The 21,915-nt window shown below is 49.2% G+C and overlaps 10 protein-coding genes across 10 annotated transcripts; 7 read left to right on the forward strand and 3 right to left on the reverse strand.

Annotated features, from left to right (window-relative positions):
• Window positions 1-352: 352 nt before the first annotated feature.
• On the reverse strand, window positions 353-1,396 carry KY384_002553 (uncharacterized protein; the record flags this gene model as incomplete). Its single annotated transcript, XM_044811076.1, has 1 exon — window positions 353-1,396. One exon carries the CDS (start codon window positions 1,394-1,396, stop codon window positions 353-355), a length of 1,044 nt encoding a protein of 347 aa, XP_044671959.1.
• A 1,442-nt stretch (window positions 1,397-2,838) lies between these two features.
• On the forward strand, window positions 2,839-3,459 carry KY384_002554 (uncharacterized protein; the record flags this gene model as incomplete). Its single annotated transcript, XM_044811077.1, has 1 exon — window positions 2,839-3,459. The coding sequence occupies one exon, from the start codon at window positions 2,839-2,841 to the stop codon at window positions 3,457-3,459; it is 621 nt and encodes a 206-aa protein (XP_044671960.1).
• Window positions 3,460-4,027: 568 nt separating this feature from the next.
• Window positions 4,028-5,280, forward strand: KY384_002555 (uncharacterized protein; the record flags this gene model as incomplete). The annotated part of the gene is made up of 2 exons (XM_044811078.1): window positions 4,028-4,265; window positions 4,340-5,280. 2 exons carry the CDS (start codon window positions 4,028-4,030, stop codon window positions 5,278-5,280), a joined length of 1,179 nt encoding a protein of 392 aa, XP_044671961.1.
• Window positions 5,281-6,146: 866 nt separating this feature from the next.
• KY384_002556 (uncharacterized protein) lies at window positions 6,147-8,370 on the forward strand (the record flags this gene model as incomplete). The annotated part of the gene is made up of 2 exons (XM_044811079.1): window positions 6,147-6,532; window positions 6,600-8,370. The coding sequence occupies 2 exons, from the start codon at window positions 6,147-6,149 to the stop codon at window positions 8,368-8,370; spliced, it is 2,157 nt and encodes a 718-aa protein (XP_044671962.1).
• An 890-nt stretch (window positions 8,371-9,260) lies between these two features.
• Window positions 9,261-9,925, forward strand: KY384_002557 (uncharacterized protein; the record flags this gene model as incomplete). Its single annotated transcript, XM_044811080.1, has 4 exons — window positions 9,261-9,434; window positions 9,467-9,514; window positions 9,588-9,674; window positions 9,809-9,925. 4 exons carry the CDS (start codon window positions 9,261-9,263, stop codon window positions 9,923-9,925), a joined length of 426 nt encoding a protein of 141 aa, XP_044671963.1.
• Window positions 9,926-11,236: 1,311 nt separating this feature from the next.
• KY384_002558 (uncharacterized protein) lies at window positions 11,237-12,319 on the reverse strand (the record flags this gene model as incomplete). Its single annotated transcript, XM_044811081.1, has 2 exons — window positions 11,237-12,228; window positions 12,283-12,319. 2 exons carry the CDS (start codon window positions 12,317-12,319, stop codon window positions 11,237-11,239), a joined length of 1,029 nt encoding a protein of 342 aa, XP_044671964.1.
• Window positions 12,320-12,732: 413 nt separating this feature from the next.
• KY384_002559 (uncharacterized protein) lies at window positions 12,733-14,068 on the forward strand (the record flags this gene model as incomplete). The annotated part of the gene is made up of 2 exons (XM_044811082.1): window positions 12,733-13,762; window positions 14,040-14,068. The coding sequence occupies 2 exons, from the start codon at window positions 12,733-12,735 to the stop codon at window positions 14,066-14,068; spliced, it is 1,059 nt and encodes a 352-aa protein (XP_044671965.1).
• Window positions 14,069-15,846: 1,778 nt separating this feature from the next.
• Window positions 15,847-17,412, forward strand: KY384_002560 (uncharacterized protein; the record flags this gene model as incomplete). Its single annotated transcript, XM_044811083.1, has 1 exon — window positions 15,847-17,412. One exon carries the CDS (start codon window positions 15,847-15,849, stop codon window positions 17,410-17,412), a length of 1,566 nt encoding a protein of 521 aa, XP_044671966.1.
• Window positions 17,413-17,439: 27 nt separating this feature from the next.
• On the forward strand, window positions 17,440-18,102 carry KY384_002561 (uncharacterized protein; the record flags this gene model as incomplete). Its single annotated transcript, XM_044811084.1, has 1 exon — window positions 17,440-18,102. The coding sequence occupies one exon, from the start codon at window positions 17,440-17,442 to the stop codon at window positions 18,100-18,102; it is 663 nt and encodes a 220-aa protein (XP_044671967.1).
• A 1,216-nt stretch (window positions 18,103-19,318) lies between these two features.
• On the reverse strand, window positions 19,319-21,681 carry VTC4 (vacuolar transporter chaperone; the record flags this gene model as incomplete). Its single annotated transcript, XM_044811085.1, has 2 exons — window positions 19,319-20,830; window positions 20,878-21,681. 2 exons carry the CDS (start codon window positions 21,679-21,681, stop codon window positions 19,319-19,321), a joined length of 2,316 nt encoding a protein of 771 aa, XP_044671968.1.
• Window positions 21,682-21,915: the final 234 nt, after the last annotated feature.

Raw genomic sequence — 21,915 nt, forward strand, 5'->3', positions numbered from 1 at the left:
CATAAAAATGCGATGGAGCTCTAAGTACTGATAAGATCAAGTGAGTTTGCCATACTTCTTGATAATGTCTTCCTCGGAGAACTTCTTGGTCTTCGTTCTAAGCATTTCTGCGATTTCTGCCTGGCTCATGCCCATTTGGTTTCCAATCGGTATCAAACAATTTGCCAGATGCATATAGTCCTTTCTAATTAGTGTGACAGTCATACCGATAAAATCAATGTTTTGAAAGATCAATGCGCGGCCTTCTGCATAGCGATCTTTAGCTTTGACGAATGCTCGAGGATGGTCCCGCCAGTGACGGCGTGGATTTAGATGATGAGAAGTGTGATAACCATCGTTGAAGCAGTGTCGATTAGACTAGGGAGCGCTGGTCAGCAAAGTGCGAAGCAGAAGTCGAGCTCGCGGTAAATTGCCTTGAAGTCGGCGTGATGCTTTCTGACGCATGCAGTGGGGAATCGTAAATGCTTACTGGTACGTCAATTAAGGTGATACTGGATCGAAAATCCGAGTCCGGCTCCTCCTCATCTACCAAAGCATGTTGTCCCCAGTTCCCGACCATCATACCAATGCGCATCTGTAATAGGGGAATCAAGAATACAAACATTGTGGCGCGGAGATTACACCGAGCCGCTAAGTAGATGAAAGCATAGGTTCCGAGCTCTGATATAGCGCATTTGATCGCGAGCGATCGTTTGCCCTTGCGGTGAAAGTACAGCGGCAGTTCAAACCAAATGAAGAACAAGAAGCGCCCAATATAGTACATGAGATGCAGCAAGTCATCACGTTGAAACCATATTGTTGAAGAAAGGTCGCCAGGACCGTTATTTTCGACATGGTGGTGTTTGACATGATGGTAATAGTAGGAATCCCAAGTGTGGCCCATAAGAGGCTCTAACAAATATGGCCACAACCTGTCCACAAAAGCTAGATTAGAGGCTAGAACGCCGTTGTTATGGATATGGTTATGTAACATTATTGTGAAAGCACCGCAGTAGTACGATGTCATTAACCAGTGGAATACACCGTGGGTCCAAGTAAAATGGAAGAACAGTCGGACAGCACTAGGCACCGACGTTGAGGTATAGAGCAAGATGTGTGTCAAGAAGACGACATCTGTGGGTGTGCGGACTACTCTTCTCGCCCAATCCACATATGGTTCAACGATATAACGCAGAACGGTAGGCAGGGTATCGCTTTGGTCCCAAGATGTAAAGACGGTAGGCTGAAAGCGTGCTGCCTTCGGATTGTTGACGTCATCTAATAGCTTGCTTGTAGACAAGTCGTCACGATCCCCGGATCGAGAGCTCAAGTTTTCCTTCTTGTCTATGTCGTACATGAGGTTCTTCCAGACAACGACATCTGAGTAAGTCAGAGACGGATCATGTGATCTTGGCATGCTGGTGAATGCTGATAAGGAATAAATGATCCTTGGGGAGGAAGAACGCTTCTATGCGGGGATGATTGATTCACTAGGAAGCTGTATAAGCAATCTACGTGTGTGATCAGAGGCGGATGCCAACTTGGGTTCGGGCTTACCGCGAATCAAATTGCACGTACGCTTTCAAGAGCGGAACAAGACCGTATATGGTAAAAGGAAATAAAGCGAATGCCAAGTAAAAATTTCTAAGACCAAACATAGCGACAACCCGTGGGTCCACAGGGATAACAGCAGATCACGCTTGCTCGTCAAAGCTTTCTAGTAATCGTTCGTTGTAGCTAGTAAGGAAGGGGGTGAAGGACCGCGTTGCCAACGCAGTGTGGGCAACGGTCTTCAAACCATTAATTTCTCAACGGTTTCCACTGTAATTTTGGCCTGTCACTTGTCAGGTTTGATTTCACAAGTCAGTAGATTTTTAGCTTGGAAACCGTTAGACTATAAATTTGGAGATCCAGCTAAGGCTAGAGCTAGGCCCAATTAAGCAGAGCGTCTTCCATTAATTGCACCTTCGACCCGCCAAGCAGGCTTGATTGCTTTATTATTTTATGCACCTTCGCTGGGCGTTATGCCTCCTTGTATGAAGCTCTTCAAACGTAAAAAATCACAGTTTGGCTAACAGTTTCACCCTTCACTTGGTTTCTACTTCACCAACCGTTGGTTTGCCTTCAGAATCGCGTCAAAGAGTCGCACTTCGCTTCAGACCCCTGTATCTGTCTTTGATACATCCACTCGGCGGTCTGCGGCCAAAAGACGTATCCTGGCATCTACAAGTCTGGAAGAATACGGAGCTAGACTGAGCTATTAGGTTCCGGGCATTAGTGGGTAGACCCGAAGATCCCGTCATAGACTCGTCTGCCAAGACAAATCCTGCACCCCTTTTTACCCTTTCCGCAGGGGAATTCCGAACCGGCTCAGCCACTGACTTCGTATCCTTTCCTAAATATATCAGTATCGGACAGGAAGCCTTTGCTGCGAATTTTGCCCTGAAGACTGTGGGTCCTGGTGACTCGCCTTTGCCTTCACGCCCCCCGATTTTTCTCACTGTCGACGCTGACCTCAAGGGTGCCGCGATCACTGCAAAAGCACGAGCCATAGCTTCCTACTGAGCCAACAGCAACCGAAATCATGGCTGTTCTTTACCCGCGCCAGAGCGGGCATTCATTCTCCACGATTCAAGAGCACTCGAAGTCTGGATGGTCATACTGCATGAGCAAAACGTATTGCAAGTATGGAACTCCTTTCCCAGCTTCAATGCATATATACTGAACTATTACAGATGGCCTGTGATTGCTGGCATAATCATAGCGGTCGTTTTCTTCTGCCTGAGTGTCTTCTGCTGCCTTCGCTGCTGCTGTGGTTGCTTCGGCGACCGACGGAGCAAGAAAAGCAAGCAAAGTTTCATGCCCGCCCCATATCAAGGATATCAGCCGGCTAATGCGCATGCTGCACCACCTCCATACGGTCAAGCACCAACACAATACGCACAATTCGACTCTCATGCTGGGGCTTACCGGGGGAACACTAAGACTACGGAAGATAGCCTCCCAGCCATGCCTTCCTGGGGCGACGCGCGGGAAACAAGAGTCGAGGATCACGAACATAAAAACGACATGGAGCTGGGAAATCTACAAAAACCCGCGACGGCGTCCATGGCCGACTTGTCCCAGTCTCAGCGCCCACAACACACGGCCGTCTCGGACCTGAGCCACGACACGCACACAGGGTACACAGGCCCCGACTTTGGCGCCGGTGCAGGCCGAGCGCAACCACCACCGCAACATCAGCAATACACAGGACCTGATTTCTCGGCGCCCTCACCAGGGGTCCCTCATACTCAGAACACGGGCTACTCGGCGTACGCACCCAGTGAGAGCACAAGGTATGAGCCTAGTCACATGAATGAGCCGCAAGAATTAGGGACAACGTATGATCACATCCCGATGAGCCCACACGGCGGAAACGGACCGCCAACTGCATTACAAGCCGGAAGAAAGGCTGGTGAGCCGTGGAGGGAGGTATGAGTCGGTTGGCCTAGAAGGGTTAGACGACGAGGTGCGTCGAAGAAACGTGTAAGATAGTAGAAAGTGGATTATGCCGTCATGTTCGGCATGCGAATAGCCTTTTGTACGTGAACCTGGGGAACCGTTGTGCGACCAAGGCACCGTCCTCTGGAGGATTTCAAATTGTTGGATAAAAAGTAATGAAACACTACGCTTTATATCACGCGGCATTTCACGGTGCTAAAAGTGAGAAAGCAAGTCAATTGCCCTCGAAAGAAATAGCGCTCAGAGCAGATGGTGGAGATTGAACACATTGAATACCTTAAACTCCAGCTCAGGGATCACACCGAATGCTATTCCGTAGACTGACTATTGGACTGTCAATTGTACTACAGAGAGTCATTATTGGACCTTTCCCTTTTCGACGATTGGCAGCGCTGGGTCACTGGGTGGGCTGATTGACCAATGAAACGCTTGGATCTCGGGCCAGGGCCGGGACCGAGCAACCCTATTTAGACGAATTCAGGTGCTGTATATACCTGCCAAGGATCACTCTGTTTTGCTGCCGCCGAGAACCTGCCAGCCAAGTATGAGTGACCCAACTCAAGGATTGCAGATCATCCTTGCGGCTGCCCAGCATGATATACAAGCACTCAGAGTCTTACTCCGCGATGGATCCGCCAATTTCCAGGATGCAGAGACGGGCTTTGCGCCCCTGCATGCGGCCATTGCAGCCTGTGAGGATAATGATTCTGTCCCGCGCGATACGAATGGAGCGAATGATATCCACATAAACGGTAACGCTCCCTCCAGCGAAGCGTTTCAGGGTGCGCGGCCGAAACAGCAGCTACTAAGACCGTCAGACTTTTATTGCAAAATGGTGCAATCTGGAATTTACTAGACAAGAATAATGAGACTCCAGGTTGCTTAGCATTGCGAGCTGGCTTTCAAGGACTGTATGAGGTCATGGTAGATGCTGGAGTCAGAGCAGAAATGCTGCTCAATCGAATGGACGAGTATGAGGCCCTTTCTGATAGCGATGACGAAGTTGGAGAAAGCGAGGCTCTTGGTGGCCAAACTCTTGGGCCAGATGAGCTAGAAAGCACACCTTCTGTCCAAGATAATTCCGTGCCTGAGGAGACTGATAGTCCAAATATTAATGATGTGACTTTGGAAACTAATGTTCGCAACGAAGATTATTTGCAAGCTTCCCTTCGTTTTCAGAATGGTCGCATTCTTGACGATTCGGGTAACGCTGTGATGATGGCGTGGGAGACTGACATTATGAAGAAAAGTGCAGATCTAATCTGTCCTGAGATAGGCCTTCGAGTGCTCAACATTGGTCACGGCCTCGGTATAACCGACGCTCTTTTCCAAGAGAAGTCACCATCTATTCACCACATCATCGAAGCCCATCCAGCAGTACTCGAACGCATGAGGAAAGACGGCTGGTATGATAAGTCTAATGTCACTGTACACGAAGGGCGCTGGCAGGACGTCATTCCGAAAATAGTTGAGCATGGTATGTTGTTTGACGCCGTCTATTTCGACACATTTGCCGAAGACTACAAGGCTTTTCGAGACTTTTTCAGCGACAACATGCTTGGACTGCTTGAAGACAAAGGGAAGTGGAGCTTCTTCCACGGACTGGGCGCTGACCGGCAAATCTGCTACGATGTTTATTCGAAAGTAGTCGAGATGGATCTGTTCGAAGCGGGATTTGACACCGACTGGGAGACATTGGGTGTTCCAGAATCGCAGGAGATTGAGTGGCAGGGAGTGAAAGGGAGGTACTGGGCATTAAAGGAGTACAAGTTACCCATTTGCTCATTTATCGCTTGAATCGAGCTGGGCTTGGCAACTGCCGATAGACTGGATCTTCCATGATTCACCAAAAGCGAGTATATCCACGCAAGTCCAGAGACAGACAATCTGAAAGATCTAGTAATGTGCGTTGGGAAGCAGCGGGCCAAAAAAGAGACGGTATGTGCACGACCGGAGCCTCTGCCTTGTCCCTTCTTCTTGACACTTACAGTTCTGTCTCCGGGGTCATTGATGCCCGTGCGGAGGTCGTCGGAATAATCGAGCGTCGGATCATCCAGTGCTCTGAAAATAGCATACCATTTTGCAACATGCGAGGGTTGGTTTGTTCAAGGTGGCCGTGCCGATTTCTACTAACTTCAGGAGCTTCAAGGGTCACCAATAGCGAGCATGACCCCGAAATCTGTCACACAAGCCAATCTCTATGGGTTGCAATGGCCTCTTATTCGATTTGACGCGATCGACTGACCGTTGGTCTTTCTGCGACTACTCCACATTCGGCAAGTGGGCACGCGACAGGAACGAGGGACTTGCACAAACACATTTGAGGTAAAAACGAGCCAGGTTTGTAGATAGGATGCACTGGAAAGTAGCTATCTAGATGTAAGGACTACCGTCGTTAAAGATTCCCCCTTGTTGTGATCAACATTTATGATGCATTTCAATCATCTCGAGTCTTTCTTCTGACGCTAACCGACAATCGGCTTTCGTGCATGGCGAAGCTTGTTCCACCAGCCAATCAAATGCCACGGGCGGTTTTTGACCTTGAAAAATCGCCTGCAGTCGTCTGCAGGTACCACGTCCACATCCCCCCTTACGTCGTCAATCAGATATGAGGTATTCCACTTCGCCTTTCCGATGATGGCCTAGTGTAATACTCCTCGACAATGGCTTCTCAAGATCGACCAGCCCGACCATCTACCTCGACACAACACCAGAGTACCTATGACGCCACAGCATCCGCACAGGGACGACCCACAGACACACTGATTGACTTACAAACAAACACCGAATCTGTCCTGTCTGTGCAAAGCAGTCAGCCCGGGGCAAAAAAGAGGAAAGGGCATCGCGCTGGCAAGAAAACAAGACGTAACCGAAGGCAATCTTTCCTACCTGCCACAGACGAGAATGAGGTAGCAAGGGCGGGCCAAGATCGTCCTGCAGAGCCACCGATGGAAGCTGCTAATAGACCGCCGCTCTACCGGCTAGCTCGTTCAGGGGGAAGAAATCTGAGTGAAACGAGCCTCGACAGCGAGGCGCTCCTCGATCACCGGTGGGTCTCACACACTGCTGTGAGTTTGATCCAGATGTTGGCAAATGCTGATACCTAGCCTTCATAGAGATCATCAACCAATGCGCCCTCGACGAGAGAGTCGGACCGGTCCCACTCCTTACTCACGAAGGTCCAATCATGATTCGATCCCACACTACAGACCTCCTCGCCGTGACTCTTATGAGCATCGTCGCCGTCGCCAGGTTACCAATCACGAAACAGAAAGCTCTGGTGACGACAGTGATGATGGCCCTGCGCCAACAGACCGAACACCATTGATGGGTGCAACGCATCCAAGCAATGGATCGCCAGCACAACCATCAAGTTATGGCGGTTTCGCACGACACAATAGAGGCCGCAGAGGCTCTGAGAACAGACATCATTCCGCAGCATCTTCTGTATCAAGCAAGCGAAAGGGGCTGAATAGTCGGCAGGCTTCATCGTCCATGTTGCATACAATCCACGACGTTAACAATCCGCCCTCAATGCCAAACAGTCCTAAGATCGGTCCAGATATTGGCTATGATGATGTAATTACAACAGATCCATACCATGCAAGACCTTCTGACGGCCGAAGAACGCTCGGTAACGATCAGGTTATCGATATTGATAACGATGCAGATGAACACAACTTTCCTCATTCTACTCCACCAACGCCGCCCCAGAATTTTGCGGATCAACGAAGGCATACTATAGCACTGCCGGCGGAAGAGGATGTATGCTTTCCGGTGGAAGGCATGTCCGCTCTTGGCGAAGAAGAATATTTGCATCAAGAAGAAGGTGCCAGAACGCCCCAACAGAGCCGAAGAAGGCGATATCGCCAGTGGCCAGACCTCTCAGTCTTTGAAGAGTGGAGTCGTGAAGAGAAAGAGCAGAGAAGCGAAGGTATAAGAACGAAGAAAATTAGTGAGCCAGTGCTCGTTGGTGGTAGATTGCGACCACAGCAGCGTGTCTGGCACAAAACCGAGGAAGATGCGCCCTATCGATTTACCTATTTTAACGAGGATTTCCCAAGTACAATCCACAGTCACACAGTATCCGAGTTGCTCCAGCCTGGTCAGGATTTCAAAGAGCTTTTCATACCCGACCCTCCTGAGTTGAGCGACGATGATTACTCTTCTGAAGAAGATTTTCGCAGCCAACAGGGAGCTTCTAGCGAGCGACCCTCAAGCCTGAACGGCCGCTCAAAAACTGGGACAAGACATTCTTCACTGATTGGGGACTTGAAACCTCAGTCTCCAGCACGTTCAGAAGAAGCACCTCCTGCCCAATCACGTGGACCTCCACCAATAGAGAAGCCAAAGCGGTACGGAGAGCGGCCTACCTTTTGGTTGGATGTACTTTCGCCTACAGATACCGAAATGCGAGTCATTTCAAAAGCCTTTGGAATCCACCCACTGACTGCAGAAGACATCATGATGCAAGAAGCCCGAGAGAAGGTCGAGCTTTTCCCAAAATATTATTTTGTGAATTACCGTACTTTTGAGCAGGACGTGAACAGTGACAATCATCTTGAGGCCGTCAATATGTATGTCGTCGTATTTCCTGAAGGCGTAATCAGCTTCCACTTCTCGATGACGCCTCATCCAGCCAACGTTCGCCGCAGAATCCGTCAATTGAAGGAATATCTTCAAGTGAGCTCGGATTGGATATCCTATGCCCTGGTTGATGATATCACCGACGTTTTCGTACCGCTCATTCAAAGCATCGAGGATGAAGTCGATGAAATTGATGACGCTATCCTGAAGCTACTTTATGACAAGAAGGATGATGTAGACAACGAGAAAGCTAAAGCACAGGAAGAGAGCGACAGAGAAGTTGGCAAAGGCGCGGGGTGACATGCTCCGCCGTGTTGGCGAAGCTCGCAAGAAGGTCATGATGCTGTACAGATTACTGGGTAATAAAGCCGATGTGATCAAAGGGTTTGCCAAGCGATGCAATGAGAGGTGGCAAATTGCTCCAAAAAGCGATATTGGCCTCTACTTGGGTGATATACAAGACCACATACTGACAATGACCGGCAATCTCAGCCATTACGAAACGTGAGCATGCTCGAGCATTGCTCCGAGTAAGAGCTGACTTTGGAATAGACTCCTTTCTCGAGCCCATTCAAATTTCTTGGCGCAGATGAACATACGTATGAATGAGCGACAAGAACAGACGGCTGATGTGCTAGGCAAGCTGACCGTGCTTGGAACGATTGTGCTGCCAATGAATATTGTCACGGGAATGTGGGGTATGAACGTTCTCGTACCTGGGCAGGATGTCGATAGTCTGACTTGGTTTTGGTCTAGTAAGTTGATACTTGCATCTCTAGGCGAAGATGTTACTGACGCACTGGACAGTCACCGCTGGCCTCTTTATTTTTGGGTTCTCATGTTTCTTCATCGCGAAGAAAGTATATGGGATAGTGTAAGCTGTAGCATAGAATTACTCAGAGTCCTGATCATCTATCCTAAAACCTATGGCGACGGTCTCGAAGAACGAGAAAAAACCAAAGATCATCACCGTCTAAAGCAGATAGACGAATTAATACAAGTCCGGATGTTTGCCTATTTGCCTGCGCACTAAGCTCAAAGTTGCAATATGTTAATATATGCCAAGCCCTTTCTTCGTCAATACTCGACATTCCCCTCCCACCTCAACCATTATATGTATCGGGTGACTAATTCCATTTCCTATCTTCTTATCGCAAGCTCCAAACAGGAGAATTCACCGAATTCTTAATATGCCCACTTCCTCCCCGCTAACCATAGCTACCAACTCGGTAACGCGCTTGCTCAAGGAGGAAGAATATTATCGCAAGGATCATGACGCGCAGCAGAGTCAGCTTGAAGAGCTTAAAAGGGGCCAGTCCAATGTAGATGTTGATGGGAATCAAGCTTTCATGTTGAAACAAAGGGTACGCTTTGCCTCTTTCATATATCATTTTAGGAATTGTCTCTGAACATCTCCGACGTTTTAAACATTCGGACTCCTTTTGTCAGACGCTAGTCTTAGTTCTGTCGGTAGTTGAAGCAACAGATCTAGGCTCACAGTACTAATAGAAGGGCAGGAAACCGCTTTCAAAGAGACGCAGAAGGTTCTGAAGAGGCAGCCAGAGAACATCAGAACTGCTAAGGAAAAGCTTGAACGAGCTCTAGTGAGTCTCGGCTCTAATTTTCTTATCTGTATCTGCTTGGAACTGTCATCGTAGCTCCTTGTCCCATCTTCATTGAGAGGTGTCTCAGAATTATTAAGTCGAGGCTTGGGCTGGGGCTAACATGAAATGACTAGGCAAACACGAACACATCGCATGCTAGTCAAGCTGAAGTGGAGAAGGCGAAGGAGGCTCTCTCCAAGGCCACTGCGGTACTTGTTAAGGGGGAGTACGACGATGAAGGCGATCAATGACTCGTCTCAAGTTCATGAACGAGGGGCTGCCCTTTGCGCAGATCGGCTATGAAGAATGAGCTATAAAGCTTCTCGATTTTTTCTTCAGGTATAATTGGTCTCTACTTGTTTGCGATCTGATGCTGGCAAATTAGAACGGTAGTTGTTCCTTGGTTGATAACTTCTCACCCTCTTCTGTAAGTTCACCTGATTTGAGAAGCAAGAATGAGTAATGTTTATTTCATTCAGCGATAGTCAAAATATTTTTTACGCTTCCCGAATTCGCTCTTTCCCCTCAATTCTGGCCTTCGTTGTCTAGTCCCCCTCAGTTTCGAAATGTTGGTTGTATTGAGACATATTCGTCCATTGCTCGATTGTCTCGGTGAATTCTCCAAGCTACTTTAGAGCTTGAATTTCGAATAGGTAGCATTTTTACAGAACAGAATCAAGTGAAGCTTTATAGCGGGGTTGCTGCTCTGATTTTCGGTGAAAAAGTGATAAGAAATATGACAGAACAGAAAGAGGACGATGGTTGGTTAGACAAGGGTATTAGTGATCTTGAACAAGCATGGAAGACGGAAAGTCAAAGTCAGACTTCCTACCCAAACAAAGCGAATTGGAGGACAGACATTCATCGAAGATCCGTCAGGGATGTGGGAGACCAAGGAGCAATTTGTAGAACAAGTTCCCAAGACCTACGGTGCATCGTGCATCTACCTTCTTCGACAACTACAACTGGAGGCGGTCATATTCCAAACCCTTGGCGATGAAATTTTCAGGTTTAAGCAGAGCTTGGTAGAAAACATTGAATGCTTGAAATCAGGCGAGATTCACCAAAGGCTGCGATCATCCAGACAAGATTATAAAAATGTCTTAAGGATCGTGAGGAACATGGTCCAATCCTATGCGCTATTTCTTGATGTAAGCTACTACTCGCCCAATGATTACTTTGACTCTCAAAATATGGATCGTATCAGCTGACTAGAGGCTGGGAATCATAGCGAGCCCTGCCCAAAGACTCAGCCCTGAGATTCGATCCCTCACTCTCGTGTCCTTACCGGAGCAGAGAATATGTGGATTCATCTGACGATAATGGATTGCAAGGCGAATCCGATGAACGATCGACCGGCCGCACACTATAGAAAGGTGTCGATTTTTGAAGGTCGTTACGGTAGACAGCCAGCTCTTGGTGGGATAGTATACTGGGCAGACAACTGTCGCTTTGGCGACGAGGTTTATTGTGGGAGATCTGAAAAGCGAAAGCCAATTGTTGGCTTAGGAGATCAGAGGTAACCGGGACGCCAGAAAGCCACTGTATTCGATGACTTGATTTTATGAAGTATCCATCCTTTCATGGTTCTCTCCGAGAGGTCCCTCTGCAGGTCCAGCCACCACTTCCTCAGGCTCGGCCGACAGCTCTCCATCTTCGCCCATTTCCTCGTCATCCTTTTCCTCCTCAGCCAATTTTACTTCCTCGTCATTCAAATTCTGTGGTTCTCTCATTGGCGAGCTGCCTCTTGCATCACCTTTCTCTACGGCAAGCCCAGCAGGATCGCCTGGATCGCCCGCCTTCTCCACCCCGAGCATAGGCGTCGCTCCGCCTGCGCTTTCAGGTGCAGGGGTACCGAAACTGCTGCCTTCCCTCTTGCGGTCTTCATCGCCTTCTTCTTGACCTTCCATGCCTTCTCTCCGTTCCACCTCTTCTTTCTCGTCTCTAATCAACCGCCGAAGCTGCTTACCCTCCTCAATGATCTTGCCGAATTGTTCTCTTCGCTCACCCCATGTTTGTGCATAGTCTTGGCTTTCTCTCTCTAGCTCAGCGATCTCCACATGCAGCTTTTCGATATTTTGTTGCTGTTCGTCTCTTGGCTTGAGCCTAGGGTTACTGATGATCTTTTCTGCAAGCTCGTCGTATTCCTGCCGTAAGGCTAGCTTTCTTTGTGCATCCTCAAGTTGGAGTCGGAGATCGGTGGTATTATCTCTGACTGATTGCGCCGTGTTCTCTATCTTCACCTTTTCAGAAGCATATCTCTCGCGCTCTTTGATGTTGCTTGTAATTAGGAATTGTATTCTCACAATGCTACTTTCGAAAGCGGCAAAGTCAAGCAGAACATCTTCACGCCACTGTCGTCGCTCTTCGAGTTGGCTTTGATTTTCTCTCTCAAGGGCAGCGGATTCATCCTCCGCTGGGAGGCTGTCAGGTGGGGGAGTTGGAGGTAAGGTCAGAGGACGGGAGATTAGAGCGTTCGGGCCTAGAAGGCGTTTCGTGATTCTTTTGAATGGCTTCTCTTCCACATTCAAGAGGCGTGACTTGTGTAAAGCGTCTATGAAGGTATGTAAGTGAGAGGAAAAGGCCAACTATGAATGCGTCTACCAACCTTCTTCCGTTTGATCAAGCAACGTATAAGAAGACATAGCTTGACGCGTAGCCCTCTTTTGAAGGACAGCTATCGGTTGGTAGCAGGTAACAATGCAGCTCTGAGCCCTCCGTCCTACATCACCACCGATCGACCGTAGAGACTAATCCGGGGGTAATCTGAAGAGCATCTATATTTAAGCTTTTGAGAATAATGCTTGACAGCTGCGGGAGGCGCATTTAGTTCCCGTCGATGACAGGAACCAAACTGAGGTACCACAAGGCGCCGGATTTTGGTAGATTCACCATATTTCTAAAGCATGAATTTAGCGAAACCCTGTTCACAACACCACCTTAGGTTTCGAATGACTCAGATGCACACACTACTTTCCATCTTCTAATCTCTAACACTCTTTGCCCTCGCAAATCTTCTACAAGTACAGATCAGGAACCACGATTGCGAGAGCTCCAGATGCCTGCACTATCCCTTCTACATTTGGCCCGAAATGCCTGTATCCGAAATATTCGTCTGATCTACGATGTCGGTGACGCTACCTATTCGACCGTGAGATCACTCCTCCGCCGTGTTGACAATCCAGAGCAACTTCATCAAATAGAATTGAACTCCCCTCAGATTTGCGGGCACGACGCCGAGATATGGAAGATGCTGATGGACCGAGACATTCCAAACTGGCAGATCAAGCAACAACAGCCTGACGATTCAGAAGGATGGTTTGAGCTGTACAGCAGACTGTACGATCAAAGCCGTAAAGATATTGAGAAAGAAGCGGAGGCGATGAAAACTACACTAGCCAACCTCAAGGCGAAACAGGCGCAGAATACTTCAAGAAAGGTTGAATTGATTGGTGTAAAACTCCCCAATGGTCTCAAACGCGAAGGGGATGTTATCAAAATGCCGCGTAGCTCGAAGGTCTTCGCGAAGGAACCGACGAAAAAGCCAAAATCGGCGCCCGCGGTAGCCAAGGGGTGGGAAGCTGGCGTATATGAGTCAGGAGAGGGTCTCCTCCCAGAGCCTCCAAAAAGGAGAAGACTACCTGCTGCCACTACTCAGTCGGCTCCCAAGAGTAAATTGACGCCATTCAAGAAAGAGGTCATGGCAAGGAAGCTGTTTCCCTCGAAAGAGAAATCTGGAAATTTCTCGACGGCTTACCCGAAGCCTAGTCACTCAAAGGTCCAAGCAGCCCCCAACTCGATGCTTCATGATTACCAACAGAAAGCTGCTGCACGGCCTGTTCCTCCATCAGCTTTGCCGACTGAGGTGGTGCAGCCAAAGAAACGCCGCAGGGACGATACGGGCCTACTCGACACGACTGACGAATTAGACATACGGGAGAAGCGACTCAAAGCCTTGCAAACGTCTTCAAATCATCTCCAGTATACCAAGGAAGATTCGCCGGCATCAAAAAGTTCCACGCCAGAAGGCAATCAATCCTCGGGGCCGTTGCCGAATATTGGACCAAGACCTCCCACACCTGTAGGACGTAAGTCACCCCCCAAATGCGGCCAAAGAAAAAGGCCGCGAATATCTTCATGCCCCCCAAAAAGAGGCCGCGGGTTTTGTGAGTGCAGAATATTATACGTTACAAGTGGGAACCCGCATAATGGGAAATGTATAGAGCGAGGTGTTTCGGATCAGCGAGCGAAGACTATTGACCCTCTAGTCTGAACTTACTGATATGGGAAGCGATGTCCATGATATGTATGCTAGAAGCCGCTGATTGTGAAGGGAGCACAGCCATAAACTTCAAAGTTAGTGAGGATCAACTGTGGAAGTACTGTTTGAATGAATGGCATCATAAACCCTTGTCTTATCACTTCGTAGATAGCTCCGTAGCTCTCTCATGTATTATTCATGCCATCGTTCTTGCTTGCGAACCTGTCCCTCCGTGAACGCCTCGAATGCAAAGCCCTCGCTAATGCTCATTTCGCCGCCCGGATATTGTCCCGTGAGTCGTGATAGGGATCTCGATGAAGTACTCAGCCCCTCACGATGAACCACCCCTCAGCGCCAGCACCAGATGGAGTGTGGCGCCCCCCTCAAGGTTGTACTCTGAAGCCGACTTGTCATCCGCCCTATACCACGGTCAACCCCCCATTCGAATATTGCGACCTAGAGTCCGCTGGACCCTTACATCTGTTTCCCTCCGAAAATCAACCGCTGCTGTACCGGTGGGATTCCCTCCTTTTCTTCCACACGTTCCTTGATCTTCTGGACCTGTAGATCAAACATAGTTTAGCTGCGGCCTTTGAGAGGGGAGGGTAGAGGCATCACAGCCACGAGGTTCGAATACGTACTTTGTAGTCTGGCTCGATGTCCAGCTCGATCTCTTTACCTGTGAGGGTACGGACTCTGCGTGGCCCTCAGCATGATTTCGGTGCAGGTCATGAATGGGTGGAAGCGTACTTGATATTCATGTTGGTAGTGATCTGGGCTGTGTTATGATTGGATTGCTAGCGATGAGCGTGCTCGAAATATGACTTGTCCCTACGGGATTTTCAAGATTTGTGTAAGAGGAAGTAGAAAATTGGGCGAAGATGTTTGACCGATGCAAGCTAAGGTAGAATAGGATTACAGGGCTGAAATGTCTTGGCGTGAACGATCTTTCGTCGCATCAGCTGACGAGTGACCTCAACCTCAGCACCAAAGAGTGTTCAAGGTGATAATGTAAGCTTCCCGTCCATTCACTGTGACTAGCATGAGTAAAGTATTTCTTTGGGGAGTGAAGTCGTCCTCGATGTTTCTAATAGAGAGTCAACCATTTTGCTGTCTACCTGATGAATAGACCGTAATTGAAGGAATAGGCCACATCAATGCAATTCATCTCATTAGTACTAGTAAGTTCGCAGAAGTGGCAACAGGTGGCCAAGTGGCGTATTTTCCTTTCCTTCATTTCAGGATGGACATGATTCACTTTGAAGAAGGTACGCAGCCAGTCAATGTCGGCTTTGGTAGGTGAACCGTGGGTCAAAGTGAAGTCTCAACACCTAGCAATCATTACTTGGGAGTCTGATGGCCTTTCTCCCGCTCTCTTTGTTGTGCTACTCCACTTCAGCCTTCACACTTCCCTCTAAGATGACATGCAGTTCAGAGATATTATGAGTGTTATGTCGCGTAGACTAGTGCAGGAAGGGAAGGAACTGCCATTGAGTGTTGTTCATCAAATGAAACTCACGGCTAGACTCCTGCCCCTCATTTCCCAAAATCAGGTGTTGCTGTTGTTGTTGTTGTCATGTGGTGATTTTTTATTGTGTTGACACTTCTCCCACCTCCTCACGCGAAGAAATTTTCTTCTTCCCTTTTTCCTTCCACCCTTTTCCATCTCAACTTTGAACACGCTTGTCACAGCACTTGAGTCTTATCCAAGTTTCTTCATCCTCAGTCTTTGAATTCCACTGGCTTCGATAGGCATCATTATAACATTTGGTTCTCCTCTTTGACCGCCATCTCTCACCATATTCCTGCTCATACTGAGACATTAACCGCTCTCTACTCAAGTCAGCTGCAGCACATCCTAGCAGACTGCTCAAAGATTCTCGAAGGCATCACTCTTAGATCTCCGAAAACATGGCGGAACTTCGCGTCCTTGGATACACAACCCTCATCGCAGGAGTCCAGCTTGTGCTCGAGTGGAAATTTGGTCCAGGAATCCCCGTACGCTTCTTTCGCAAATCCACATTTGAACGACCCGCGGTTACTTTCGAAATCCCAAATCCCATCGATGTGGCTTTGAAGGATGAAATCCACAGCTCCGTTGACGAACACGATAGCCTCATGTGCCTCATTTTCTTTGGTATCCTCGCTACCGTATTTTTGGTTGGCATCATGATCGTACGCCATTCCACATTTGACGATTGGCTTGACATAACAGTGGACCGCTACGAGGACGACAAGACGAAGCCACCAATGAGAAATGGATCTCGGAAATCCAGACAGGGTCTGGCCAGTTTGCAGCGACATATCTCTCGTCTGGAACAACAAGTGGCGGCGGACAAGGCGACCCAGCAGGCGAGCGACCACCTAATATTAAAGTTGATGAATGGACACCTGAAGGAGCTGCAGAGACTCAAAAGCGAGAAGACCCAATCGATCACTGACGCTGAAGATGCAAGGCTCGAACTCGAAACCAAGAGTCTTAACGATGCCAACTCCCTCAAAAGCGTGATCGAGGAGCTTGAGAACCAGGCTAAGCTTACAAGAGCGAATGTAGAAAGCCTTGAGAGTAAATCAAAGTCGTTTCAAGGGCTGCAGCAGCGTACTGAGAGTATCAAGAACGACAATCGCCGCCTCCAGACAGAGTTGGAAGGCCTCCAAAGTGAAGCACTAGCGTTTCAAGGGCTGCAGCAGCGCACTGACAGTATCGAGAACGACAATCGCCGCCTCCAGACAGAGTTGGAAAGCGTTCAGCAAGCCAAGGAAAACGTCGACAGAACGTCTCAAGGCCTGAAAGGCCAAGTTGATAGTCTCGAAGGCGAGAAGTCAGCCTTAGAAGAGGCCGTGCAAGGTCTGCAAGCCGCGAACGACCGGATTGTTCACCAAGGCGACGAGGATTTGAGTCAGAAGCAATTGCAGCTTGAAGAAAACGCGGCGGCAAAACTCAAAGCGGATCGAAAGACCATTCAAGAGTCCTATGACCAAATGACCAAAGAGGCACTTGACAAGGCCGATAAACAGATACGCGACACACGTACAAAGGCGGATCAAGAAGTTGAGGCGATGCAGCAGAAGGCGAATGTCGAATTAGGCCAGAAACTCAAGGAAGCAGACGAGAAGCACCAGGAGGAGGTGGAGACGCTCCAAGAGCAGGCGAGCCGTGATGTCGAAGAAACCCGAAGACAAGCTGTTGATGACAAGGAGCAGATGCTTCGTGATGTGCAAGCAGAAGAACGAGAGAGCAATCGTCTGGCTGCAGAAGCCACTGACCGCAAAGTGGCAAGTATGCGCTCACAATTTGAGCGCGAGGCTACAAATATTCGCCAAGAGGCAGCAGGACAAGCCGCCGACAACGAGCGCAAGGCTAGAGAAGCCGTAGCCAGGAAGGTCACGGACGTCAAGAAGGCGGCGAAGCAAATGGTCGAGGACGCTCAAATTGCAGCTAACGAGAGGGTTGAAGGGGTGGAGGAGGCTGCTTAGAGGAAGTTGGAGGAGGCAGAGAAGGCTATGAATGAGGGTGCTGGCGAGCTACGAGACGCTGCTGACAAGGCGATTGCGGAGGAGAGGGCCCAATGCGGTCGAGAACTCGAGGCAAAAGACCGGACCATGCAGACTCTGCAGGCTGCCAAAGCCTCTGCTGAAGCTACCGCACAGGAGACCATCAGTCAACTGCAAGACAGCCTGTCCCAGCTCGAGTCAAGTTTCAAGAACTGCGATTGGATGTTCTGCGCTGCCGAACTCTCGAAGTGCCACTATCTGATGACCTTGAATATGGACGGATCCATGCACTACGGATTCCCATCATGGGCTCAAATGCTGGAGGAAGCCAATACGGACGTCTCTGGCTACTATAGCCGCTTTAAGTCTGACCAAGCAAATCGAGAAACTGTTGAACAGGTCCGTCAGAATAACCTCGATCGTTTCCATATCGAGAGCTACTGTAACGAGTGGCTCGACAGTCGGGGCGTCAAACGACAGCCTGAGGATGATTCAGATGGGCTCAGATTCAACGAAGTGGGGCTTAAGTTGGCACCACTGGAGCCAGTGGCAGAGCACGACCCTATGAGAGGACACGGGCCCACGGGAGAAACCAGACCGATGGAGGAGCTAGACGAATTTGACAACAACCTCCTCGGACTTCTGCACAACGAGCTAGGGCTCACGGGTTAGAGCCAGCTTGAAATCGAAGAGAAGCCCGCCATCTCACCAAGTGCGGCAGCGACAAAAAGGCACGAATCATCTCCGACTTCACTTCTTCATACTATAGACGAGACGAGATTTCACTTCTTTCACGCATGCAGCATATCGAATTTTACCTTTTCAGCCAGTCGCACTGAATAATCTCGACGAAACCCTGCGTTGCAGACCCATCTTGGGGCTCCACTATAGACGAGTCAGATGGCCAGACGACGGCGAGAACCGCAGATCCTACCAGTACTACATCTCGAATGGCGAATATACCCGTGGAACAAAGCGCGCAGGCTGTCATGCTGCCGCCGCTTTGTATGAGCGGGTATATATCGACCAGAGAGGTGCTAGTGGTGGTGGGATTGGTGTGTTCGGCTCGGAGAACATAGCAGGGCGGAGGAGGTGGTCTTAGTGAAGCTGGGCGTTGTAGACCTGCAAAGGTCTCCACCTGGCATTAGCTAAGACTGCCGAATCTGCCCCGGGTGGGAAATGGACGATGCGGACGAGATACGGGGATGGCAGGAGTGTGGAGGACAGGGAAACCCGGCTTCTTTTCAAGTGTCTGTAGCTTTGCTAGGCAGAAACGTGCGAGTCTTCTGGTGAAGCTGAAAATACCAATCAAAATGCTTGTGAAGAGGAGTCAAAGAATCCAATGCGAATATGCAAATGCGTCTGTTCAAGCAATTCTTGCCAAATGAGATGCCTCGAATCAGTACTCTATGTCTTCGCCACATCTATTGTATTGACCGGAGCATGCTGCCATTGAACCCAAAAGCAAATCGAATCTTGATTTGTGGCTGGAAGAAGAATCGTGTAGCCAATGAGGTGTGTACTTACGGCTCTCCTTACCTGCTGTAAGGTCTAATCATCAATTCAAATGACTTCAAAGGGCATTGTAGAAACGACTTCACTGCTTGCTTTACAAGCCATTATGGGGGAAGGCGTAAGGAATAGTCGCTTTACTAGCTGTCAGCCCCTAGTCTCACCCCAAAATTGACAGCCACCGCTGCAAACAGCCCCACACAAAGCAGGCTTGGTCCCCACGGCTCATGATATCTTACTGCCCTCCGCTCTCTAATGCTCTTCACCCTCCAAAGATAAAGGACAACGCTGTAGAGCAGGCTGGCACAGGCAACGAGGGTAAAAGCTACGCTCGCTGCCGCAACGCTGCTACCACCTCCTGCTGCATCTCCAAAGTTCAGTAGTGTGGCGGCAATGGACCCCAAAATGATGCTAAATTCAAGCCATGACAAGAAGGTGCGCTCCGTGGCAAAGTACACTTTCGGCTCGACTCGGACAGGTACATGGATTTTTTCCCTGGCGGAGCTTTGAACCGACGAGCTTGCAGCGATGTAGCGAGAACAGATCCGAAACCCGTCGGCGCAGCTGCAGGCGGCAGTGGGGTGGGTTTCGGAGTAGGTGTAATGTAGTATAAAGCTGAGACGGTTTTCGATCCTGCAAGTGCGACGTGGCGTTTGAAGATCACCCAATAGTAATACAACGGCCGCGATTTCTTTGTGACCGAGAGATCGTCTGTGGAAGCGTCTTCATCTTCGCTGTCATAAAGAGGGTAATCGTCCGGATCTTGCAGTAGCGGCTGGGCCGCGATGCGTTCTTCAATATCAAGATCGTTTGCCGTAGGATCGGCCGATCGTGCCATGGCAAGCTCCTCCATAGCATCCCGGTCTTGGCGTAGACGTTCAAGATCCGCGTCACTATTTGCTGCGTCGTCTAGAGAGGTGGCCTTAGTACCCCGTGATTCGGGACCCTTGTTAGTGCCATCCTCGTCAGCGCCTTGATCATCAGCATCATCATCCGAATCGTCATCTATATCATCGCTCGTAGAATAGGTGGTAGATTGATTGGGTCTTTCAATGCCAAATCGGCGTGTAATGGGTTTTCTGATGTCGACGTCCATTTGTGGCATCCAGAATGGGATCAGGTGTATGCGAGTGGGGTTCAGAATCGCTGTCCCATGTATGAACTTGCTGAATTTGGGCACTGCTTCCACTAGGTGACTGCCTATTAATTCTCGGACCCATTCAGGCGGATCCTGTCCGGCCTGGGTTTGGAGCTTGACTTCCAGGACAGCATACGGAAACCGCTCGGCATCTTCGGCTGGCAATTGTGAGAAAGGAAAGTCAACGCCAATATCCATTCTCCGCCAATTCTTACCGGCCCGTTGCCGGCCGTCCAAATTGTCTTCTCGTACCATTGTCAATTCAGTATCCAACGAGATACGAACGCGCGCATCTCCCGGTAATTGAAAGGCTGTGCGATTGTAGAACGAGCGTGTGACTGGGACTAGCTGCCGGGAGATCACACGGTACTGGATTTCTCGTGCTAGCTGCTCCAGATCTGAGATCTCTTTCTCGCTTTTCTTTCCCTCCTTCCTCGCCTTTTCGAAAACAGTCTCTGCTCTCATTTTGCCACTCAAGAAAGCATTGACATTCTTGTCTTTCAAAGAGAAGCGTGCCTTCACCGATTTTTCGCCCGTCCAGTCCTCTCTGTGTGTCTTCCTCTCTACGAAGATAGTTTCCGTTTCCATCCCTCCGTACCACCGGAGTCGTATAGCTTCAGCACCTTCCGTCTTTTTCAACCTCCCGGTGTAGAGTTCCCAAGTATCGGTATTGTCATAATATATTGAAGATATGGCAGAATCCTTCGTCTCAAATTCCTTGCTTGCATTGAAAACGAGGACTGGCAAATGCTTCTAGAGGTCAACAACGTATCAACCTGACCGAGGGGGTTCCGAACCTTCAGAATGATCAATTTCAATTCAGTGATGTTATCTTGATGAACCCAATATTTCGTTGTCTGTCGAACAAAATTCTGTTGGCCCCCTCCAGCCGAACTATCACCCGTTATCGGACTGCCTCGGGTCCGCACAAGGTCATAGAGCCTTGACAACTTGACGACAAAGGCATCATAATTATCTTTGAAGAAGGGTTTGGCTTTCAGCCTGGCAGCAAATACTGGCTTGAGAATCCATTGGGTTTGCTTGTCATGCTTCTTAATGATCTTCTGGAACCCTGTGTAATTCAATTGGGTGAACTTGGCCAAATCATGTACATCGGCAATAATATCGCTCAAGTCCTCTTCTAACAGCAAGAAATCTTCCTCCTTGGGAATGTCTTCTACCTCCTCATCTCTCTCACTGGCGTCATTGAGTGGTCGTCGAGACCCTCCCTGGACCAATCTCGAAACGACTTCATTGACTTCCTTTTCACTAGCTTTGATTCTTCGCACAATCTCGCTTGCTTTAACGCGCTGGGAGGTGAAGACTTTGTCAAGCTCCCCTTCGAGCTGAGACACAAAGGCCTTCTCGTCCTCTTCGATCCATTCGCGGCGATGCGGGCGAGGATTCTCCGGGGTGGGATCTGTTTCGTATGCAGGTCTAAGGGCAGACTTGAGGTCATCGTAGGCGATGTAATAATATAGGTAGTCCTTGAGTAAAGAAGTCCGAAGTTGCTGGCCAAAGCTATTTGCACGGTCAATTCTGGTCGACTTCGTTGACAATGCGGGGACGGAGTTTACTGCATGGCTCCGCGGACCTATCATATCACGTTTGCATGGCAACGACGGAGAGAAGTCCGAAGATGGCCGCTACTTCTGCTTCACACGGTACAGACACTGCTTTTACTTTGTACGGGCCTGGATGAGAGCAGGAAGGCGCTGAGAGAGCTTGTGGGAGACGTCAATCGGCATCTGGGAAGCTTGGGGAGCTGTGGGGTCCGCATTGGCCAATCAGCCACGGCCCACGTGCCTGCCTTCCCCAGTCAGTCAGTCGGTGTT

This window comes from Bacidia gigantensis (genome assembly GCF_019456465.1).
Source record: "Bacidia gigantensis strain McMullin 20006 chromosome Unknown contig_156, whole genome shotgun sequence".
Classification (NCBI taxonomy): domain Eukaryota; kingdom Fungi; phylum Ascomycota; class Lecanoromycetes; order Lecanorales; family Ramalinaceae; genus Bacidia; species Bacidia gigantensis.